The sequence below is a fragment of the Passer montanus genome, unplaced genomic scaffold (assembly GCF_014805655.1).
Source record: "Passer montanus isolate IOZ18808 unplaced genomic scaffold, ASM1480565v1 scaffold45, whole genome shotgun sequence".
NCBI classification, from domain to species: domain Eukaryota; kingdom Metazoa; phylum Chordata; class Aves; order Passeriformes; family Passeridae; genus Passer; species Passer montanus.
Window position 1 is genome coordinate 2,330,770 of NW_024369373.1, and position 25,521 is coordinate 2,356,290.

Sequence of the window (25,521 nt, forward strand, 5' to 3'; positions counted from 1 at the left end):
CCAAACCTACAGCAGAGCTGCTGCTATGCTGCCAGTGACCCCAGCCCGTGGCAGTGGCTCTGCAGGGTAACAGGGTATCGGTGTCACAGTTTACTATCACCGACATGACTACATGTGTAAGAAGCACATTCTTCCCATCACTGCACTTACTCCATAAGGAAACCAGGAAGGGCAGCAGGCCAAAGTCTGGTAGTTAAGCAGACACACTATCAGGTTTCCCACATTCAAAAAATCTTGCTGCCAGGGAAGCATGAAAACTGCTTCCTCCAGGCTGGGTGGCAGACAGAAAATTAAGCAAACCTGGGCAAGACCAATACTCTGCTGATCTGCATAGGGCTTTTAAGATTTTTATCTAGCTGAAGTCCAGCTTTCAAAACACAGGAGTTTCCTCTTATCACCCAACAGCTCTTTCATTTTCAGCTTCAGTTCTTTTATCATAGCTCCCTGACAGAGCTTTATCTCAAATCATCCCTTTGTGAAAGCCATAAGATCTCCTGAGCAGTTTTTATCTACCTCCAAACACACATATGAAGGCTGTGCCCACTGCAGCCTTTCTCCCAGCATCTTGGCTGAACTGTTTCCAGTGACAAGCTCTGAGTAGCACTGATAGAAAGAAAACCTCCCACAGCCTAACACATACCTCCTGCTCTGGCAAATTCACTCCCAGCTCCTCTAGGGCAAAGAACAACTTTAGGGCCTTCCTGACACGACAAAGAAGGGAACGTAGTTTGTTACATCCAGGTGATTTCTGATGTGGGGTATATGGTGGAGATCTCGATGTTTAAGGGTGAGGGTGTTACAACAACTCAGCAGCAGAAGACCAGTGTGAGTCAGAAATTGGTTTTCTGAACCCAAGCCAGTGAGCTCAGCAGGGCAGCCCTGATGGAAAGGTCACTCTGTAAAACAACCAGGTCCAGCCCTTGTGCAAGGGGCCAACAGACAGAGCTGGGAGACTCTGCCATGGAGTTCAGGCAAGGCCCACGCTTGGGGGAAACAGCTCTGCCCAGAGCACAAGCAAGGGAAGCTTAGGGTGACTGCTCAGTCCTTGCCTGATGCTCCACACAGAGAGCAGAACAGTCCTGAACATCCATGAGGGGAGCACCAAACACAGCCCCTCACAGGAAGCATCAGTAACCTGTACACCAAAGCTCTGCTAAGCAATCAAAGAGTTACAAGACAAGGGCTGAAATCTTTATTTAATGGCATTTCTCTCCAAAAGAACTCATTTACTTGATGCCCCTGGTATTCACTGCTGCATAACAACTTGGTAATGCATGTCCCACTGCTACCAGAGCACATGAATGTGCTGGTAAACAACTAGCTCAAGTGAGAGAATTCAATATGAAAACTGAAGTTATTTTTATGCATATGGCTGTTTTGGCTACTTCTGAAAGGTAAATCTTGTGCTCTCTGGCCCCAAGGCAGTATCCATTAGTTACCCATTTCATGTTCATATAGGATCTAGACAGAAAGACACACACTGGCTAAAAGACCAGAGGAAAACAAAACTGATTAATAAAGGTAAAGTAATCCTACCAGCATTGATAACAGGCAATATGCTACTCCCTAGTTTAAAAAGGAGCTTTCTTTTACTCTATAGAATACTCCCTGAGTGGCCAAACATGTATACACAATTGCAGGGGGGATCCCAAAAACCTGAACTGAGGCCAACACAGAGCACACTGAAAACTCTCATTCCCCTCTGTAAGGCAGTACTGCCTGAAATGCCTCCAGACTCATGCATCCTACCTGCTTTGATCACTGCCTGTACCAAGGATGATCAACTACACCAAAACACCCAGACCATACACATTTCAAAGGCCCAGTGCAAAGCCTGATAAGCCAAAGGAAAGCTTCATATCAATTTCAGTGGAAGCTGGGTCTAAAGAAGGGTTGGACAACAAATACAGTTGAATTAAACTTATCTGAACTTGGCCAGTCAGCAAAAAATTCAACCAGCGGACCTCAAACCCACTGATATTCTGCAAAGAATTTGTGTCATGTACCATTATTTGCTGGACCAAAGGAGACTCAAACTGCTGTTAACAATAACACCACCTGGATTATACTTTTTCCCCCACCTGAGCTGTAGTGCCATCAGAATGTTTAATTTCAAGAGCTGGGTTGCCCATCCAGTCACAGCCTGTTTGCACAGGGGTCCAGCTTCAATGGAGTGCTTCAAGAGAAAGGAGAGCAGTGCTTGCATAAGGAAAGACAAAAGACAATCCTTCATCCCAAAACTTAGTCCTGATGCTGTTTTCAGGGCTACCAGGTTTGTCCTATCAATAATTTCTCCAAGACATCCAGGCAGAAGTATTTGCAGAAGAGCACCATGGAATATTTCCTTTGGTTGCTACCTAATTGTTGACACAACGTATGCCTCCAAATAAATCCTGCTCCAGTGTGGTTGTGCATCCAGACCCAACAAAAGGAATCCCAGTGAAGAATCCCAGTGCTGGAGAACATCACTGGTGTTTTAACAGGCACTAGGTCCCAAGGAAAGCAGTTGCTTCAGCTGCACGGATGTCACACAAGCCTCTGTTTAAATACTGCAAAGTGGTAATCTCCTGCTTTTGCTACTTTGAAACTGAGGAGGCAAAGGAAAATATTTGAATGTGCAGTCCTGAGGTCAGAGCTGAAGTTTGATTTGGGCTGGTTTGGATTAAGGAGAAACGTCCAAGAACAACTCACTGATTTACTTTATTTCAGGACTTGGCACACAGCTTGGACCAAGCTCAAACCCAGTGACACTGTGCCAGAAAATGCTACGGAAAGAGCAGAGATAGGAGACATCTGGACTGTGTTAGAAACTTAGAGCCATAAAGTCCTTTAAAAATATTCACTGTTCATGTTGGGACTACTCTTGTTTTTGTTTCAAACAATCCAAATGTTAAAACTGTGTTTCAAATTAAAAGGGAAAAAAAAAAACACCACCAACAAAAACCCAAAGCCTCCCCTCCCCCAAGAAGAGCAAACTAAGTCAATCACAAAAGCAAAAACAAGATTATTTTAATGACCTCAGAAGAAAAATGAACACTCCTACAGTGAAAGCAGTAATTCCCAATAGCAGTGCATCAATGCTCCTACAGTGAAAGTGATAATTTTCAATATTATTGCATCACTGCAAACTTCTCACGCAAGTAGGACAGCAAATGTGTCCTATAAAAACACAGCCTCTCTGATTATTTAATATTTCTGCTTTGACACTGTTTTAGCCTATCCAAGACACACTGAGAGCAGTGGCATTACCCAAAAATCTTCTTGTGGTCTGGGTTCTAGGATGTAACTGGAAAAAATATTTTTAAATGGTCATTTAATTGTTTCCATCTTAATTCCACATATTTGGCGGCAGTCGTGCTGATCACTTCATAGTTCCTTAAATGCAACATAATCAGTCGTGCACTCCCTTTCCAGAAAGGCCCTTACAAAAATGAATGGAAGGAGATGCATTTGGGAAAAAAAACAGCTATTGTCAATGTTTGGTAGCAGGAGAAATACAGCACAAATTATTCACAGAGCTCTATCAGAAAGCCAAGTGGTTTTATAAAGGGATTTGTCTCAAAAATTCCAATTGATGCTGCCTAATTGATTAAGCCTTGAAATAAACCTCTGAGAGGGAGCAGGCAGGGCTCCCCAGCCCTTTGCCTGGCGGGTGTGAGGCAGGGGCAGAGCTGGAGGAGCACAGGAGCCCCCAGCCCTGCTGGGCTGACCATCCCTGGGGAAGGACACTGCAGCCATTTAACCATTTTGCTTTTATTCAGCACTCTCCTCACCTGCAGCTTTCCCCCAGTGGAGCTGCCTGACAGCAGGTGACAGTGAAGTGCTGGGGTCCACAGCACATGACATGCACAAGACTGCACCTCCACTCACTGCAGAGTCCCTTTTGTCCCCTCTTCCCTCTCTGAGGATGACTTGACAGACCAAGGTCTTTAACAGTGCTCAGACCTTTTAAGATCTCACAAAGCACAGGTCAGGCTAGCAGAAAAGGATTTCTGTGCACAGAAAAGGCATTTCCCAAAGCTTGTAGCATGTGAAGAATCCATTTTAGCTTAAAAAAAATAATTCTCCTTAAAAGGCAAGGCAATTCTAGCCTAACCTGTCTTCCAATACAAGTTCAAGCAGGACAGCTATGAGCAAATAACAAGCAAAACCAGAGTACCAAGAGAAGAGTGTGCACAGCTGAATTCAAGACTACGACCAAAGCTGAGGCTCAAATATTACTCAAGCAGGTTTGAGTGGCAGGTCTTTAAATTATTCTCCAAAAATGAAAACTTCTGTTAAGGGTGGATTTCATCTAAAAACATAGAACCTACTATTTGTCAGGGATACACTTAAAAAAATTTTTTTAAAAGTCAGCCAGCACTTCATTTATTCCATATTCTTGATTATGCATACCAATTAATAGGACATAGTATCCCATCCTTCCAAGTACATGCCTTGGCACAGCAAGGACTATTCTGCATTCAGCAACGTGCATCATTTCCGGCAGCCCAGCTCCAGGAATAGAAAACCAAGGAAAGCAAGACTGGCAGATAAACAAATCACTGGGATACCTGAAAACCCTGGAGATACTGTAGCTATTGTCATTTACACCTAAGCTCCTCTGAGGCATTCTGACAGTGTCAAATGCAGATGAAAGTAAAGAATTAATGGAAGCAAAAAAGAATTCACAGAATTATGGTTGTAAGCAAAGCAAACAATCCAGAGACTAAATCCTGCAAAGGACATTTTAGCACACACTGAACACTGCCCCACTCAACACAGCACACTCTCTTTGGTGACTGCACCCCATTTGTTCTGTGCTCAATGACACACCTCACTGAAGATCGTTAGTTGTGTCATCTGCAAATTCTTTGGTATTTCATGGGTCTGATGTTGCTTCGATCGTTTGTCATTAATACCGACTTCTAAACTTCTACTAAACCTGTACCACAGCATTTCACATGCAGTACAGGAGACAGAACTGTCAGCTCTCATTCAAAATATTGTATCTCAAAAAACAAAGAGTAAGAGTAGAGGAGCACAGAAAGAACAGGAGTACAGAAACAACAGAAAAAAATACCTGCTAAAGACAGCACTTTAGAGCAACATCTCTGCTACCAATTAACCCCAGCTGTGATGGTCATGCAACAACACCAAGGCAGAAAAGTCCTTCCAACCCAATGGAGTTGGGCCAAATACAAAATCATTTTCCCCCCTCATCCATGAATAAACAAACCCTTTTTACTGCAGATAATATTCTTCTCCTACTTCCCCATAATAACTCATAAAGCCAAATCAAGAAGGACAGATGCAGGCCTGAGCTATAAAATCCAGATTTCATTTCCTATCGCTCCCCTCCCCCAGGAGCTCAGGGGTGTTTAGATTCTGGGCTGTGGTTTAAGTCCATCTGTGTTCTTCAAGTATAAACATCTTCATTGAAACCAGACTCATCCTGCACAGCCATTCATTTAGTGAGCTCATCCGTGAGAGACACGGGCTGGCACATTTCTATGACAACCAAAAAAAAAACCCCCAAAAAACCCACCCCAAAACACCATCAGTTTGGCACAATTTAAAAAGCTTTTTTAAATCCTATTGTTCCTGAGGCTGCCTTCTTTTCCTCTAGCACCTATAGCTATCTTGGACATCAACCCAGAACATCCACCCTCCCCAAACTGGGCCTCTTTCCATAGGGAAACAGAAGCATTTTGTAAGATTTCCATGTGAGGAGGAATGCTCAAAGAATAAAAGAATCAAAGCAAAGGAAGTACTGTCCTTTCAGCTCTCTACTGAGCTAGACATACATACACATCCTAAAGACACAGTTCAAAGAGGGACCTAAAAGCCTGTAAAAATGTTTCCCCCCAAAAAATCACCTCTTTAATAAGGAGTTCAAGTAGCTTGTTTTGTTTAAATATTTTGCTTTGAGTTAACTCTTGATAAGAAAAATTAGAAGTGCCATTTTCTCTCCCAGAAGAACAAGCTTCACCATTTGAAAATATGCTCTTTTCCCTTGCTGGACCTCAATATGGCTTTTTGCTTTAACACTAAGCCATCCTAGACACAGGCTTCAGCTCAAGGAACTGATACACTCTCTTAAACCATTTATTTCAAAGTCCACACACTAAACCAACTCAGTGTCAGAAATAAAGCAGAACTTTCTCTGATATATGCTGCCTGTCAATGCAGAATTCATATTACCCTTCTGGTTGTTATTGCATCCCCTCAAATCACTCACTGGCAGCTTACACAATTCATTAATTGTAAGTAGTTAGGATTGTTTTTACTAGTATGGCACAGATGCCAAATCACTCTTAGTGATTCCCAACAAGAGAGAAAGATGCTATGAGTAAAAACAATGGAATGGACTCCCAGGATCTAAACATGCCAAGCCACAAATATAATGCCAAAAAAATATTTTTTTTTTCTCTCCTTTGCTCCACCTTGATTTTCTGAGATTCAGTCTCAGGCTGTACTTTGTTGAGATAGGCAACCTTCTGTGGCTTCTGCCAAGACCCCACATGTTTGCAACACCTAGAGCCAAGTGATCATAGAAATAATAAATCACAGGAATAAAGAGACTGATTTTTCTTTTTTTGGGTCACAGAAACCTCAAGTGCAACTTTGTCTACTATGGTCGGTCAATCCTTTCTCCTAGCATCATTAAACGATTCCCAGTCACAGATAGACTGTACTCATCAACTCAATGACTTTCATCTCCACAGTGTTTCAACCTGATCTTTTACTCACAAGTCATCTTGTTTAATTTGCTTCAGACATTTTTCCACACACAATTCAGAGCAGAAATACACTGCCAGGCAAAGTACTGAAATGTTCCCCAAGGCACAGATAAAGGAAAACTCAGTTAATAGTGGAGATAAAAGGTACCTGCCACAGATGAAGAGCACAGCTAGCATGCTATGGCTGTTCATGGTAGGTGTGAGCTCGAGTCACGCAGCTGAAACCACTGTGACCTCCTGGTGGAATTAGATGGTAGAGAAACAGGAAATGTCCAAGTCCAGCCCTAAGGTCTCAATGGTACTACCAAAACTCTAGATAGCAGCAGCACAAAAAGCCACAGAAAGAGGCATTTCCTTTCACTGACCAGCTCTGCTTAGCCAACAATCAAATCAAAAGATGAAAGGTACAGCCTTTATACTCAAAAATTCAATCAAGACTACTCTTGATTTTGGCTGATTTCTAGTCAAAAGAAAAGTGCATCCTTTTCTTTTAGTAAGTAGCTATACAAGTGGTAAACTGTATTTTTCTGTACAATGTCTTCTGTGCCATAAAACTAATAAAAACTCAGTCTGAAGCACAGCCTAAGAGGTCACATGATAAATTATGACAAATGCCACAGGACCCACCCTGTACTAGCTCTCACCTAAGCCTGCAGTGGGCAAAAGAGTGAGAAAAACAGGCACTTGGGCAAAACCAGAATCACAGTACAGCTGATTCTGTGTGATATCACACACAGCAAGACTGATTTCCATAAGTGTAGCACGTTCTCTTCTCCAGTTTAAATCTGCAAATGGTGGGCTGCAGTGTTTATGTTCTGCTGCCTACACATGGCATCAGATCTACCCACCAGGAACACATTACTGTCTGCAGGAGATGAGCTCCCATCCATTCCAGAACAGACCACACAAAATCATTGTATTTCCAGGTCTCTGCACCTATGACACATCCTGTCTCTATTAAATATAAAGATATGCTTCTAGTGCTGTGGCCAATGCAATGCAGATCGTGATCAGCTACAAGCAGGAACCACCCATCCTTCTGCTGCACTGCACTGAAGAGCCCAGCAGCAAACAGTTCCCTCCTCGTCTGCACTGCTCACATTCCTGGGCACTCAGAAATGCACATCTTTACACAGCTGACTTTAAAGGTCCCCACAGCTGATAGGTAACAGGGCAAGTGAAAATTCGAGCTACACAGCAACAGGTTTAATACAGGGCAAATATGATGGACAAGACACACAACCTCTTTCTACAAAGGTCAAGACTTACTTGCAACCAGAGAGAGCCTGTTTTTTTCCTACACAGATGAGACTTTCAGTTCCCTGATGAGGAAATGAAGTGATGTGACATTAAGCAGCTCATGAATCTCTTCAATTAATGCATTCTGCACAACGGAGACTTCCAGGGAATTATCTGCAGCCACAGCAGTGCCTCATTCCCATTGCTGTGTCCCTGGGAATGAGTCACTGCAATTCCCATATTCTTGCTGCAGGCAGAGAGCTCAGGACTATTCCCTTCATCAGGCAAATGGCTGGACTCAAACACTGAAACTACTTGCACAGAACTTTAATTAATGTTACCTTATTTTCTGAAACTGTGGGAGTATATTTACCATCAGCACCCCACTCCTGATGTTGATTAGGGCTCATGCTACAGAAGGTAACATTTCCATCCACCACCTTCAGGGAACAACTGAATACTGTGCCAAACAACCATGCAGAGGAGGGCAAAGAGGAAAAACAGAGTTCTGAGATAGGTGGAATGCCTTACTGCTCTCCATGATATGGGTCACAAAGATCAGCTTCAACTGCAACAGGGCTCTCCCAAGCCACAGCAATACTGTGGCAATTTAAAAGAGATTTTACCAATACTAAACTAGCTTGGAGAACATAGGGACACGACTGTGGCTGGTTTTACACATTTAGGAATACTGCAATTTTAATTAAAAATAAAAAATCCCCAGAAGAGACACAAAATCTGTGTTACAAGTGTTTTCAAAATTGAAAAAGCCTTTGCTGGATACAGCTAGTAGTCTATGTTTCATGTGATTTGCAAACTAGAAACACTGGAATTTTAGGCCAGGAGGGTGTCATTGACTAATGGGGGTTCTCCCTTCTCTCTGGAGTGTAGGTTTATAGAAGAGTAAAATCATGTTCTCCAGGCAAGTTTATATGAAATGATTTATCTCTAGCCAGCTGCAGTCAGACATCTGCTTGTTTTTATTTCACTACAGAGAGATTCACACCCCCCCTTATCTCCAGAGGCAGCCAAGATTATATCCAATTGTAAAGAGAAACCTCCAGCAATTATCAAAACTAAAATTTAACAAGTTAAGTAACACAGAGGCCACAGACGCACCTAAGCTCCACCTAAAGGTGAAGAATTCACCTATTTAATGAACAGTATTGACTTTAAGGCAGAGCCATCACCTCTGCATCCCACGGTTTACACACAGATCTGCCCAAATACATTGAGGTATTTCTTTGTTTGGAGAATCCCTCACACATTCCACATGGGATCACACAGACAGTCCTCATGTGGTCAGACATTGAGGTATTTGTTTGGAGAATCCCTCACACATTCCACATGGGATCACACAGACAGTCCTCATGTGGTCAAATAAAGTTTGTGAACCCATGCCTTTATAGCTTTTCCATATTAATCTGCACTCTGGGCATATATCCAATTAAAGCCTCATGTATAGATCACTAGGTTACTAACTGGCTTGCATACTGGGGGGAAGGGAAATAACAAGCTCATGACTGCACAATTTAACACTGCCTCTGCTTTCACTTTTACATGCACCAGTCTTTTTTAATCTAGTCTTACCATAAATAAAGAGTAATGACGCTTGCTGAAGAGCAGCTCGGGTCCCTGCATGCTGGAACACACAGTAGCTGATGCAGAATGCATTCACATTAAGCCTGACTCCAGTGCAAAGCAGACAAGGTCTTTTCACAAACATGCTACAAAAACAGGAAGCAAAAGGGGGAAACTTCACAGTGTTTGGAAATAGCAGAGCATTGTTTGTACACGTTTTTCTTACAATTCCAAAATAAAAAAATGGGTAGCATGAAATCTGAGCACAGCAAGAGCCTCAGATCAGACACAAAGGTCTCAAGACAGAAGCATTCCAAAGATCTCCAGGTACAGACTGTACAAGCAAGAAGATGCACAGGGTAAGTTTGTTCTCTTATTTCTGCTAAGAAAATCTAACAAGTAGAGACACAACCTCCCGAACTGCTGACGTTAAACCTAGATAACGTTACACAGCACCACATCCTTATCTCAATTAAAGTGGCTATGATAAATGAAGAGGCATTAGGAAACACATAAGCCACCAAACGTAAACATTCCCTCCATTTTTTAGCTGTGTTCAAAGGGAAGGCACAATGGCCTCACACACTGTGGGCTAGCAGTGCCCATGTGAAGAAGCTGCACTGTGGGCAACATCCCTTCGAGATGAGTCAAAACATTCCAGTCACAAGCACACAGCAGCCACCAACCCAGAGACTTCCCTCTTCATCTGGAGCACACAGATCCATCCAACCCCTCCCCTGAAGCTGCTTTAATTCCTTCCTCCCATCACGTCCTTCCTTGCCCTCCCTCCTTCAATCCCACTCAAGCTACGCTGCAGCACCACGAACACACAATACATAAATAATGCAGATAATCAGTGCTGCCTCAATCCCAGCTCATCCCAGGTTTAAAACTGACCAACCTACACTCCAATTCACAGAGCAGCAGAGGACCTGCTCCTGCTTTTGGGTAAGCACCACCAAGGGCTGGGTAGTTTCCCATGCCGTCTATCTGCACAAGGGAGCAGCCTGATCCACGGTCAACTCCCACAACACATTATGTGATTTCACCATATTTAAAGCACGTTAGTCAACCCAAGTCACCAGGGACATCTGAAATCACTTACAATAAATCAGGAGATTAATATCAAGGGAGGCAGTGACATAGCACCAAAAGAAGTGTATACTGGTGTTAGTCAAGAAGCCACTAGAAACATCTCCCAGTGTCAACAAATTTTTCACTATAAACACCACAGAAAGAAGACATTGCAGTCTTCAGGGCAAATGCTGGGCTGCAAAGGCAAAGTGGTTACCTGGAAGGGGTATGTCAATATTTAATACCAAAGTGCATGTCCGGTCCTGCACATTTCATTTAATTTCAAGCTTGTCCAGCCTTATTTCCTGTTTCATTCACAGCAATCACAAAAGATTAATTACCCAACCCTAGGAAATGTGTTTTCAGTCAGACAAGACATGTTGACCGTGTCTCTTTCACCTTCAGTAACAAAGTTCTGTCCCAACATAAGTTTTATGCTTGCTTCAATGTCCACATTATTTGATTGCAAAGCAGATGGGATTTTCAGTGCCAAGACACCACTCCAACCATTTGCTCCTCTGGGAGAGGATGAACCTGTTCCATGGCTCTGGATGGATGTCAGGCTAATTTTTAGTTAAAAATTAAAAATCTTTCCTCAAAAGTCACCATAACAGCATTGACAAAAAACCCCAAAACACCAAAACAAACAAGAAAGAAAAAAAAAACTTGGAGGATCTGAAAGAAACACAAAGAACAGAAAGAAAAACTAAAGTAATGCTGCATAATTTGCACTTGCATAAAATATCTTTCATCAGCACTCTTCCCTTCCATATAGGGGCTGCATTTCATACCAAACATGACAGGGAATACTACTTCATGACAGGGAATACTGGAGTGGCTATTCCTTTAGTGTGGAATTTCTGAAAAATTACCAGTGCTCCTGCACTGAAAGAATTACCTGAAGCTCCTTTTCAAATTCAATAATTGTGCCACTATAACCTATTTACTAAAGGCAGAAGTTTACAGCAATTGCATAGATTTTCTTCTGGTTTAAACAATGACTGAACGACATCTGTGACATGACGTTGTTTTCTCTTCCTCCAGACACCCAAATAAACCTCTCTGTTCTACGTTCCTGCGGATAAGGAACACAACTGCTTCACTGAACATGATTAATCTTCCACGAGGAATCAACAGGTACCCAAACTACAGACATGTCACTGCTGAGCAGCAGGACAAGGACACAGGCAGATCTCATTCAACACAGTCCATTGAAGGAGATGGAAATCTCTGCTGCAAAGGTAAATGCTGTTCTTCAAGAACCACTGGGCCTTTCATGGTTTCGTTCCCCTCCTCCCAAATCCTTCACAGAGCCAGGCTGCTGAGCAAACTGTTCAGATGACAGAGCACAGAGGGATCAGCAGAGCGTTGTGGAGCCAGCCAGGCACAGCTCTCCTCACTGCCACCAGCCTGGCACAGAAACCTCTCCTTGTGCCACCACCCCGGGAGCTGCCAGCCACAGCAACTGCATGGCCACCAGGAAAAACGAGCTGAAGAACTGCATTATCTCCCATAGATCCTCTATTTAAGAGTGCACATAAAGTTCTGCTTTCACTTTCCTGCCTTCTTACAGCTCACGTTTGTACCAGAGAGAAACGTTGTGTTTTAAGATGCTTCTGCAGTCATATTCTTCTCAAGGGATTCATAAATTTATGAGCTCAGCATCAAGAAGTCTGTATAGTAAATCCAAGGTTTGAGAAGGGAGAGAGAACTGCCAATCTTTTCACAAAAAGGAATCGCAACACCCTGCTTCTTTAACAATTTTGCAAGCTCATTGTCATCCTGAAAATTTCAGTGTAGTCAAGGTTTCCCTGACTTTTTATTTCTGAATTCAGTCTTAACAGCCTCTGAAGCAAGAGCAAAGTGGTAGGCTGTCAGAAGTGACTATTAGGAGAATACACAAAGCACACATGCTGCAGAAAGCAGAGACTCCAACTGATTGGCACCTGGCTCCCTGGCAGATATTTTCTTTGCAGGAAGATTGAAGGGTAGTAAGAAGAGCACGACACACTGGGCCACGTTCTGCTGTCAGTCACTCTCCCACGCTCCCACTGATTTTTAATGACATTTACAACCATTAAGAAAATTAATAGCCATCAAAATCAGGAGGGAAGGTGCAGCCTAGCAGACAAAGCAAAGGAAAATCATTTCTGCTGCAGCTCCCACCAGTGATTTACCAGGAGCATTAGGGCAAGGCACTACTGAACCTGGGTGTCCATCCTCAGGGCCTTCAGAGTGAAACACAGATGCACACACCAACTAAGAAGGAACTGCAAGCTAAGCATGAACCAACAGTGGCAAACATGTCAGATCTACATTTATCTGACTCTGTTTTCCTCACATATGAAAATACTGACCATAAATCACTTGGAGATGGTTGGAACCCAAGGATTACTAGAATGAAGATATACTGTCATCCAAAAATCATTTTTTTCCTTGTTTTGAAGGCCAAAAATAATACCTCTTCTCTTTTGTCCACAGGTCAAACAGACACTCATATTTATGGAAAAAACCCACACACCCTTAGTATTTTGATTTAAAAGTTGGAGTCCAGTTGGCAAGTTTCAACATCTTTTTCTTTTTAAAGCAGTCTCCACTGTTAATAATGCCCATCCCTGGAAATGGATAACAAAGTCATTCAGTTTTATTCCAGACAGCAAAAACAGCCTGCTCACAATACTCACTGGTTTTATTACAGTAGCAAACAAGAAATTCTGTGGTACAACAGAATGCTATACAGCAGGAACCAGCCACGGAAAGAGGCACCTGCCCATCCCAAACACTTATAAACAAATAGCCAAAACACTGGGAAGAAACAAAAAAATCAATATCACAGCTTCACCATTGAGAAATACCTGCTCAGTATTTTGAAATGTACTTGGGGAACACACCATGGGGTATCTTTAGAAGATTCAGGGGGGAAAAAAAGGTGCTCTTTTAAAAATTGTCAGAACTGTCTCACAGCAAATGCAATTACCTAATGTTGCTCAGTTGATGTTAATTGTCCATATATAAATAAAAAATGAGGGCACTTTTTTGTTTTGACAATTCTTGCCTTACCTTTGGGTTTACATCATCAAAAATCTCATCCATAAAATATGCATGGACATTCACACACTTCAAAAGATATAAAACTTATTTCTAAGAAAAAAATTACTATTTCTGATTCTCATCTGCTAACACAGTTTCTCTTTAGGTCTAAGAAAAACAGTATGCAAAATTTAAATGTAAAAGAATCGTATTTGGGAATACAATTATGTATTCTCAAAAAAACCCTTGATTTAGCCTCATCTCAGCTTCCTTCTAAGGCAACACTTACTGTACCACATGTGGCATCTTTGAAAACAAAATCTTACAAAACTTAAATCCATTTCTGTATGCTAATATGGTTTGAGTTTTAAATTTTTCAAAAGGAGAAAAATCATTCATTTTATTTAGCCCATCTTTAAGCACTAGAAATCCAAGAAAGAAAAGTTATTTAGTGACAGTGCCAAGCATTCAACATTTCCATTCTTAATATCAAGAAATTAGTGACCTGGAGTTTAAAAAGCATTAGATAACCAGTTTTTAGTCATCTTTTCTGAAGTCCTGGTAATTACTCTTTTAATCAATGAAAGCAATTATTCCTTTTAAATTTTTCATCCATTGAGAAAATCATGCAATCCCAGGAACAAGAACTTTAGGGAAGCTGCAGCATACTTTGAATAGTGCAAGAACTCTTACCCCTGAAACAAGCTGATACTGTGAGCAGACATGGGAGAGGAGACAGAAGAGCCTTACTCCATTTTAAACCTCTCACTTTGCCACGGCCTCAGAAGTGAAAATGGCCACAGGTGCAAATATCAGGGTAACAGCAGAAGCAGCAGCAGCATCTCCTACACCTTCAAGGAACTGGGAGCAGCTGCCCCTGTAGAGGATCCACCCTCCTGCAAACTCCAGCCACAACCACATACCACAGCAGCATTTCAGCAAATTTGAGACCAAATGGGGAAAAACAGAGCTACTTACAGCAAGCAGCATTTTTTTCTTATTAAAACTCTATTGTCTGAGGAAGGGAGACAGGACAGAGCTGGCACATGTCCCACAGAGCAGCAGTGATGGCTGGAGGATTCTGAGTGAGGTTTTCCGTGTAGATGAATGTCACAAACTCACTTTCCACCAGGACAACGTTGGCATAAAATGGGTGACAGAGCAACAGCTTCTACACCAGTTCTAACCAGGAATAACAGGGAATTTTGCAGCAACCCTCTCACTCACGGAAGAGCCATTCCAGCCACTGCAGGTCACTCAGCACCTTGAGATTTGCCAAGCAGAGGAAGAAAACGGGGCTCTGAGAGCTGGACAAGGCTAAGAGGAGAGCCAGCCATGCCCCCAGCAGCAGCCAAGAGCGAGCTGCACGGTGATCCCTCCCGAACCTTCCTGGCTTTCTGAACAGCACATCCTGCCATTCACGTTCCAGGCAATGAATGGTAATCCCTCTCCTCAAATTACCCTCCTGATTTCAGCAGAGCGAGACCAAGAATGTACGTGACTGAGTGTACTTCCAGTTCAGATTTAAGTCATTGCAACTTGACGAGTTTCTTAAGCTCAGTTAGTAATGGCACACATCTAGCAGAAACGCTCAAATCCAGAAAAAACATACGCCTTTTTATTAAGTTGCTCAAAAAAGGAAAAATACTTAATATTATTTAAAAGCTTACTAAAAAACTCAGATTAAAGTAGAAGAACATGGCCTTCCCCACAGCCCCATGCCCTGGACACCACAGTGTGTGCCTGGCAGGTCACCTGCTTGCATTTCCCACTCTACTGGCCCTGTCCCATCAGTCATGGGACAGCCCAAGGGGCAAAGCCAACAAATCACTTTAAGTACTGGAAATGGCAGCACTGGTAAAAACAATGTCCACAAATCCTGGAACATGTGTCCCCCTCTTCCAAAACATAGAAAGTATTGTTAAATGCTCCTGACTTTTAAGCCTCTGAAGTAAAGGCCTTTTAACTTAGCATCTGGTGCTGACTTCATGTTTTCCTCCACAACCACAAGAGCTAAAACTTCATTCATCACTGATGTGATCAGTTATAATGTATGCTTTTCAATTGTCTTTTCCCTTTCCTGGTGTTGTCCCTGCATTCTTAAATATTGTGCAAAACAGGAAAATTTTACGTAATGATTTAATAATACATTTTTTTTGGCACAAATTCCAGCCTGCCATGTTTCCCGCTCTCTTCTTCCTCAACAGTCTGGCGGACTAAGCACTGAAACACATCACCTCCCTGATCCAGTGAAAAGACAGACAACAAATCTGCAAAAGGTTCAAACAGAGAGAGTGCTCCCCAGCCAGCTCACGGAGATTTTTCTCAACCTGACCCTGCAAACTGTTAAGCACTTACAAAAGATGGATTGACAGGGTATGGCACAGATGCAGAAATGAACGGCACAGGCCAGGCCTGACTCAGCCAGCACTGCTGCCAATGACACTGCATCGGCAGACGGTGCAAAAAAAGTTATTTTATTGAGTGCACATACGTGCACAGGCTCTCTGAATGGATTACACATGCTGAAGTATCAATCATCCTCCAACACCTGGCTGTTTGTGGAATCGAGCACTATGTTATCTGTGAATGCACAGAACAAAACTGATGCAACTAGCACTGCTCAAAACACCAATAAACAAGCCACAATCTACCCATGCAACCCACAATCTAATTACTTCTAAAGACTGCAAAAGGCTTGAACTATTTGAGGTAGGTCTCTTTACTCATAAATCCTATATGAGGAGATGACTAAAACCCTATTAGGTTAGCCATACTTATTAACATAGAAGGAAATTGTATCATGTTAAACTCATCTGTTACCTAGGAATTTCAAAAGTACCAACAAATTATATGCAATAAATTGAACAGTTCCAAAAAATCACTTTTTTCTATGTACTAAACCTACCAGCTTTTTCCTCCAAAAAGGCCCCTCAGTGCACACAGTTCTGTGTATGATTTTGCTGAGATCAAGGCTTCAGCCTCTGTTCTCCCACAGCTGCTTAACAAAGCAAACCCATTGATGCAGATGGGACTCTCAACGTAGCCTCTCACCTCTGAAAAACCAAACATTCTTGTCGAGTTTCACAGAAACATGAAGTGGTTTGGCTTGGAAGTGACGTTTAAGAATCCTTTAAGGATTCCATGCCCTGCCATGGGCAGGGACACCTTCCACTAGTCCAGGTTGCCCCAAGCCCTGTCCAACCTGGCCTTGGGATGGGGCAGCCACAGCTCCTCTGGGCAGCACATCCTTTCCTAGAAGGACTTCAGCCCACCTTGCAGGGTTTATCAGATTCTTCCCATTACTACTATAATCACAGTTATAACGTTCCACTACAAAAAAAATATAAGGTATTATTCAGAGCTCCACAAGGGTGCAGCCCTGTGAGGGATGCTGAGCTCTTCCAGGCCCTGCTTTGATGCAGGATCAGGTCCCAGTGAGGACCAGAGGCAATTTACAGTCTCTCCCACGGGGACTATTACCACCACATAGTTACTAGCACCACATCCTTACTCCCCAGCCAAAACGAAAAATGAGGCACAAGTATTTCTGAGTATCCCTTTTATTTATGTTCCTGAACATGTAAAATTTACTGGCTGGGTGCTAACACTAATAGCCTTGAGAGCTCTCACTCTGTCAATGAATATAGCTTCTGTTTTCATATTTTATATATGCTCTGTGACATATAAACACATACCTTAACACTACTGGCTTATAAATATGCTCTTTAACCACTGCAGGAACTATATATGCAAAGGTATGTTTGATAGGCATTAAACAACTTTAAAGAAATATCATTTTAGGTTTTCTTATGTTGAACTACTAACTAATATAGCAATAAAATAAGTTTGTCACAGCAAAGCAATATTCCATTAACTCACCAGGTCTTCAGAAAAATTTGGGGGTTGTTAATGCAGGCACATGCCTGCTTTCACTTGTGAAAGAGAATCTCAATTTCATCAGTACAGATAACATGGAGCAATTTGGTCTCAATTTGCAGAGAATTCTAAATCGTAACGGCTTTTATGCAAATGATGACACTCAGGGCTCTTACTGATGCACCTGAACCAAATACCTGGGAGACAGCAGCAACCCAGAACAAGCAAATATGTACACTACAGGTACCACTTCTCATCAAATGAAAGCCATCATCTGCAACAGGAAAACCATGAAAAATGTTAAATATAAATAGTAATTTATCCTTCCATTAGTATAACAAAAAAAAAATCTAAAATTGCTTTGTTATTTGTACATTTTATTTATACATGTAAAGATGACAGACACACCAATCTAGTTTGAAGTCACATTTGCAGAGCCTCATCAACAGTGCAGGACTTAAAGATGCACTTGGTTTATTGAACGGTTTACTATTATTATTACAATACATTCATATTAATTCTACTTGCAATCTGGATAATACTACAATATTTCTTTTTCAGGAAAGCTTTAAAAAATTCTTCTTGTGAGATTGTTTTGAAACTTTTGAGCTCTGCATAATACTTCCCACTTGAGCTAATTGTTTTTAAAGGGAAATTTAATTTTTAAAAGTGTGTTTTTCTAACTAATGGGAATCTGTGCTAAAGTAAACAATGAGTCCAGCTTGATAGGAATTTTTGCTCTATCTTTACCAAAATAAGGAAGGAAAGAAATGTAATAGCATGCTGAAACACATGCAGTAGCAGAATTGTTGAATTTTAAAAAACAATTAGAAGACAATTTTCTACTCCACTTCTCCTGTTTGAAACAGATCATCCTGCCCTGCCTCATTTAATATTAACTGGGTACATTCTTGTCTCTAGAAGAAAACACAAATGCAGTTCCCTAATCCACTTACATTCTTGCTTCAAATGCATTTACAATTAGCCAGCCTGTCGATAAACTATTGTCCTCACACATCACGTCTGTACAGCAAAATGTTTAAAAGAAACTCAAGTCTTTTCAGGATTGCCACCAGCTCTGAACAAAACATTTACATTACACCCAACCCACCTGCCAAGGCAAAACCGAGAAATGCGAAATGGGCACGAAAAGCCAAAGTTTCCACCTCCTTGAGGGATATTAATGAGTAACTCCATGGTTTCAATAAAGCCTTATCTTCCCAGATGGGAATAGAGAGGTCATCCCTAGGCAGAGACAATGAATCACTTATTTATTCCTTCCTTGTCTGCTGCACATACATATGTATCACAAGTCTTCCCTGCAAGCCAGGACTTTAAAACTCACTGTCCTCAACATCTACTCCCCACTGGTGCAAGAGAAAGAATGAAAGAGAAATGAAAGAGACATGAAAGAGACAATGCAGAAGGATATGAAAGACACAGAACAGTTATGACACCCATGTTTAAACTACTGAAAATCAAATGTTACATTTCACATGAAGAAAGGGTTACTCCTAACCCCACCCTGCCCCTCCCAAAAAAAAAAAGAAAAAGAAAAACATGTAAGAAATATTACATTTCACTTTGTTTCTGTATTTGTTTTTACTATCACTGCCCCTCAAGCTGTGCAAGGACAGATCTCACTGGTGGAAAAAAAAAATAGTAAGGGTGCTACATTTGAGTTTGGTAGGTGTTTATAAAATAAACATTATTCCTCCCATGGGGGAGAAAGTCAAATTCATCCCCAGGCAAGCTGCTGTCTGACAAACAAAGTTTTTAAGTGTCAAAATTTCCTACTGGGACTTTAGCATTTACAGTAACAAAACAAAACAGAAAAAAAGCTACAGACCTGTATTCACTTTCTCCAAAAACCCCTTAACCAGAATGAAACCCGGGACATGATGCGAGTGAAACTGTTACGGTGACACCGTGCTATATTTAAGCAATTCTTTGAGAAATAAGAACATGACACAAACAGTGGAAACACACACAAATCAGATGAAGTCCTAACACCTACAGTTATGGGACTGTCCGCAAATAAATACCTTTCTGCATTTGTTAACTGGGTGCATATGCCAGTTCAGAATACACTTATTTTATTATAATTATTTGATTAACATGGACTTATTTTAATTGAAACAGTCACTTGTCATCATAGAGGACATTATTTTTTTCCACCCACTTTTGCTAAAGTAAGATGGCCTAACAGTTGCTCCATTGCATTCTTGCACACCACTTCTGCTACCAAAAACTATCTTGTCAGCACAAAAATTGGAGCTGCCTAAATAAACAAAAGCAGTTATATCTCAAAAAAAAGTAGGTTGAGTCTCATTATTCAGACTTATATGTATGTGGGCACATACCATGTCTATTCATGGAATAAACTACAGATGAATAATCCATACACAAACTAATGCTAACTTCTATATTGCAGCCCAGAGACTGACAAGTAAGAGCTTGTGGGGAGAAGAATTTAATTCTAATGTATGTCTCAAGTGACAATAAAAAGGATATAAAGTGCCTAGAATCAACAAATAACTTATCCTCTGTACTCAGGGACATAATTTGCCAGATCTGGATTTAGCTGTCATTACAACTTGTGCTTTCAAATGCAAAGCAAAGTGATGTTATTTTCCTGTTCAATTTTATTCATGTTATATAAAATGCAGTAAAACTCGTCATGCCAGAGGATTTGCAAAGGGATGATGTGAAGGTTAATTACTGGCTGCTCATAAAGCATCCTGCCTGTCGAAAGCCCCATGTGTAAAAATGACCTTGTTATCAAAGCTGTTGAGTGCTCCCACCGGCCACTTGCAATGGGCAGAATGGGTATTTTTCTGTAGCTCTTGAAAACCAAATCAGTTGCATTCAAATATCTACCTCCAGTTTGAGGAGGTTCTGGCACTGCGCCTGTACCCCATTTCTGTAGGGGGTGGGGGTTAAACTACCAGGGATTTTGCTTAAATCATGTATTTCCAGGTCAAAATGAAAAAGACTAAAATGTAGGTATCAGAGAACCAACATCTGAAAGATACCTGCTAAACCTCCCCACAGAGTCAGGCAACAAGTGAATGCAGATCTCATCCTTGCGCCCTAATTACCCCCTGGAAACCAAAGACACTACTTGAAACAATAAAGCACAGGTATTTCTGTGATCAACCATATTTGTAGGGTGAGCTAGCACTGGGAAAAAATGGTAAAGCACAAGACCAAGCACGAAGAGCAGTGCTCAACAAAATGGAGCCTGCAATGCTACGCACAATGCTTCAGTATCTTCTTGCTATTTATACACATAAAATAATTAGGAATGAGAACACCTTAACATTAATTAAAGCACAGCCCCATAGGACTTCAGAAATCTTCTCAGAGATGGTTTCTCGGGTGACAGCTATGCCAGCAAGCAGAGTTTGACGTGTCCTGTAAAAATACAACTTCATGCCTGGTATTGCCACACTGCAGAGAACAACATCTGAAGTGTGATCATGCCTCTCTCTACCCATATCCTCCTCCTCCTCGGCTTGGAAATAATCAGCTATGGATACTGCCAGGAAAATGCCTCATCTCCACTAATATTCAACTCCCCCTCCACAATGATGGTATCTTAACAAAATGAAGAACTGCAAAAACTCCTCGTGCTTGTGTCTTTCAGGAGCTTTCTCCAACAGCGCTCGACCAAATCTTCCTTCTCCCTTTAAGCAGCAGCTCTATCAAAGAAAGAAAATATTCCCTTTGAAACATCCTTGAGAGCCCAGTGGAAAGAGCAAGCAGAGATGTCACTGTGGCACAAAAAAGAGCTCTGTGAGAACAGGCAGCTGGCCTACCTGAAGGTTAAAGGAGCTCCCACTGAAAACCTGCTCTGAATACTTCAGAGCAGAGCACGATGCAGAACAGACATTTACACACACTAGGTCTGTGTACCAAGGTGTGAAAAAACCCAACCTCCGAGCACAGCACAGCCTGGATGAAATCCATTGAAATACACCATTAACAGAAATCTACACAAAAGCCAATCCACTCTCTCGTATCAGTGCCCTATAGGAAGGCCAGAATGAAGCCATTGAGAAAAAATGAGACATTAACATATAAATCAAAAAAAGACAGGATCCAAGTACCGACTGATTAAAGATCAGTGTAAAATATATTTTTAATAGCTTAATAGATAAAATCTGTGTGATAAAATTAGATAAAATAAAACCGCTCTATATACTCCACATATATTCAAATAATATTGGCCATTACATTTTAACTTGGATATGAAAATATAAATCACATTTTTCAAGACTGCATCTGTCCATAGTACATCTTCTGTAACGCTGATATCACCACCTCTCTTTTTTTTTTTTCTCTTGCATCATTTTCCAGCAGGAAGAAAAACCCTGAAGGAATCTCCATATTTTCCAATCGCATTGCCTGTATCCGGGCAGGTTATGTGACCGCCAAACCAGAGCCCCCAGAGCAGGCCTGAACCACGGCAAAGTCCGCGCACACCCCGAGCCTTCGCTCTCGAATTAAAAGCATCCTCCACCTCCCTCACCTCCAACTTGGCCAAGGTGCCAGCAGGTATCTGCCGACTTTGGTTTCGGATACAAAGGGCTCGGAATGGTGACTGTATGTCGGGTCATGTTGAGAGGGATTTTTTTTTTTAATAAAGGAAAAATATTCAACAACAATAATAACAGTAATAGTAGCCTTGCTCGGAAAATAATAACAATAAAAAAAAAAAAAAAACAACGCCGAAACTGCAAAAAAAAAAATCCATAGGATTACGAACAAGAGGAGAAAAAAAAAATCCTTTCAGGATTTTCGCCGGCATTCCGGAACGCAGTGGAGCCGATCCCACCCTCGCCCACCGGCGGCCCCGGGGCTCCAGCCAGGGCCAGCGGGCATCTCCCGGCCCCGCCGGACCCGGGCGGGCTCTTACCGTGGCCGAGGCGACGCTGTTGTCCGCCAGGGTCAAGTGGTGCGGCTCCCACCGCCGCAGGAACTTGGAGGTGAGGATCTTGCTGAGAAACGTCCGGGGGTGCCGGATGACACACACCTGGATGTCCCCCTCCTGCAGCAGCTTGTACCTCATGCCGTTGCAGTGGAGCAGGGCTCTCCGGCACGGCGCGGCACCCATTTTATTCCCCTCGGGAGCGGACATCTCGCCCAGCAGCGGCTTGCTCTCCTCGGGCTGCCTGCGGTCGCTGCCCCCGCCGGAGCCGCCGGTGCGATCCATGGCAGCCCCGCGGGCCGGGTCGGGGGTGGCGCTCGGCCGCCCGCGGGGACCGGTCTCTACGGCGGGTAGAGACGGGTACAACCAAAGATAAAATTCAAAATAAAAACTGTAACAAAAAAAAAAAAATCCAACCCCACGCGGCAGATTAAAAAAAAATAATAATAAAAATTGCACGCTGAAGAAAAAAATAAAAACAAAACAACAAAAGCTGTCGGGGAAGATGGGGGTAGGGGCTGAGCCGCACCGAGGGGAGCAGGGGGAAAGGGAAGCGATAAAATCCTTATTCAAACTTCCCAATCCGCCCCCGGCGGGTCACAGCGCCGCGTCCATGCTGCCGGGCGGGCGCCGGCCGAGCGGAGGGTCGGCTCCCGCGGGGGCGGCGGACAAAAGCCGGCGGTGGTGGCGGCGGTGGCGGCGCGGGGGGCTCCTGGCGGCGGCGGCGGCGGGGGCTGCGGGGCGTCCGGCAGCGGCTCCTTCCTTCCCCCCGGGGCGTGTGCGCGGGAGCGTGCGGCGGCGCGCGTGCATGTATGTCTGTCTGTATGTGGGTGCGGGTGCGCGCCCGTGGGAGCGGGTGTGAGTGCGTGTGCGAGCGTGCCTGCCTCTGTGTGTGCGTGTCTGTGTGTGCGGGTCCCCACGCGCGCCGCCGCCGCCGCGGCAGCAGCAGCAGGAGGAGGAGGAGGCGGCGGGAGCGGCGGGCGCTGCCGACACAGCCCCTCTGCCGGAGCGGCTCCGCGCGCCGCGATTGGCCCCGCCGCCGTCACGTGCCGCCCTGCCTGACGTCAATGGCCGGGGAGCCGCTCCGGGCAGCGGCGGCCGCGGGAGGTGCGCGGGAAGCGCCGCGCCCCTCACGGAGCCGCGGGATCGTTCGGGCTGGAAAAGACCTCTGAGATCACCGGGTGCGACCTGTGACCGAACGCCGCCTCGTCAGCCGGACCGCGGCACCGAGTGCCGTGTCCTGTCTTTTCCTTAAACACCTCCAGGGACGGTGATGCCAGCGCCTCCCTGGGCAGCCCGTGCCGATGTCTAGTCACCCTTTTTGTTAAAAAATCCCTCCTAACGTGCAACCTGAGCCTCGCCTAGCGCGGCTCATCGGGGCACGAGCTGGAGGTGTGCGGGCAGCGCCAGGCCCCTGCACCCTGAGGGCAAGCCCCGGCTGGCCGCTGCGGGAAGGGGCAGACTCCGTGCGGCCGGTGTCCCCTTCCCGCAGCCCCCTCAGGAGCCCGGGCAGGGCGCGGGGGCTGTGACCACCTCTCCCTGAGGGCGACAAATCACCGCAGGGTGAGTTCTGAGCATCCTCACTCCAGTTAAGCTCTTGTACAACCCCTGCAGAGAATGGCCAAGGAGCCCGTGCCAGGCTGCTGGCACTTCAGCGGTGATATTCCCTTTCCTCTGAGGGGAAACTGGGAACGGCTGCGCTCCCCAGTGCACCAGCCCTTGGAAGCCCGGGGAGAGCAGCAGCTTCTCGCACTGTGCTGGGCAGGGTGTGGAATGTCCTCTGATCATCGGTGAAGAGCACAATCGTTTGTCAAAAAAAAAAAAAAGAAAAGAAAGCATTGAAAAAACCAACTCCCTTCTAAGCCCTTTAAACCTCTTAGCAGCTGAGGGATGCTGTGTGCAATATGGATGCCGTGCCCAGAGAAATGATACCATCAATACTTGCTTTTTTTCTCAGTGGGAGAACTCGGATCTTGTTTCCAATATCTTCATTTGCATAATCAGGTTAGGACCAATTAAAGAAAATACGTTTTATGAAATACATGCACATGCCACTGACTTCACAATGAGTATTACCAAGGTCCAGAATTTAGAAGGAATTTACAGGGCTGTTTTAGATCATGCTTGCAACTTTTTCAGAGAAAGTATAAACCTTTATTCTTGAAATACTTAAAAGTGTAAGCTCACTTCTGCCAGAGGGAGGTTGAGAGAGGGTCTGCTCTGTGGTGAGCCGATTTTTCCAGAGCGTGTGCCATGACTTGGTTTCTAGTGGCATCTCCCTGTGCAATAGTTCTCTGATAGGTCACCATGCCAAGAGAGGTGCCAGCAGTTGTGGGCAGTGTCACCAGCCCGCGCAGAGAAAGCTCTTTCATCTGATCTATTTGCATCACGAGTCACACACAGATTATCTGTTGGAGAGGCAAGCTGCTGCTGGAAGGGCTTGGGAGCCTTTGCCATAAAACCTTTTGTAGTGGCTGCTGTCAAAGACAATGCATGACCGGCTGGACCACAATTACAGCGAGCGTGTCCATCACGTGTGTTTGCAGCGCTGTTCTGTTGAAATGGGCTTGCATTTGACAGGAGAATTGCTGTCTAAACACGTTCAGAAAGGAAGGTTTTTTAACCTATCAATTACTAGCAAATTTGAGGGATACTTTTGTTGCATGTCAGCATCAAAATTATTTATAAAAAGCAAGGAAGTCTCCAGAGTACTCCCAAGTACCACTTGATAAAACGATGCAGAATTATCCAACTAGGCAAAGGTTAGAAGAAAGCTACTCATTTAATGACATAAATAATACAACCAACAGGAAGACAAAAATCTCTTTTTCAGAGGTTCAAATTATCAGTATCTCATAGTCCTGGTAATCACGTACCTCCTGAATTAAGCAAAGTGACTGGTCATTGTGCAGTAAACATTACAGGCACTTCCCACAGAGCTTTGGACACCATATACTGCAAGGGGTGAATGACACAGGCATTTACCCTGAAACAAACCCATACCTTACTCATACCTATAAATATGGATGCAATAAAAATCATACCTATAAATATGGATGCAAT

The 25,521-nt window shown here is 43.4% G+C and overlaps 1 protein-coding gene across 1 annotated transcript in view; it reads right to left on the bottom strand.

The window, feature by feature from the left end:
* LOC120508047 (c-Maf inducing protein) overlaps positions 1-23,464 on the bottom strand; it is a 129,805-nt gene extending 106,341 nt beyond the window's left edge. The window contains exon 1 of the mRNA XM_039721323.1: positions 22,447-23,464. Within this exon, the coding sequence (XP_039577257.1) occupies positions 22,447-22,743 (297 nt within the window). The 5' untranslated portion in view covers positions 22,744-23,464. The remainder of the gene's footprint in view (positions 1-22,446) is intronic.
* Positions 23,465-25,521: the final 2,057 nt, after the last annotated feature.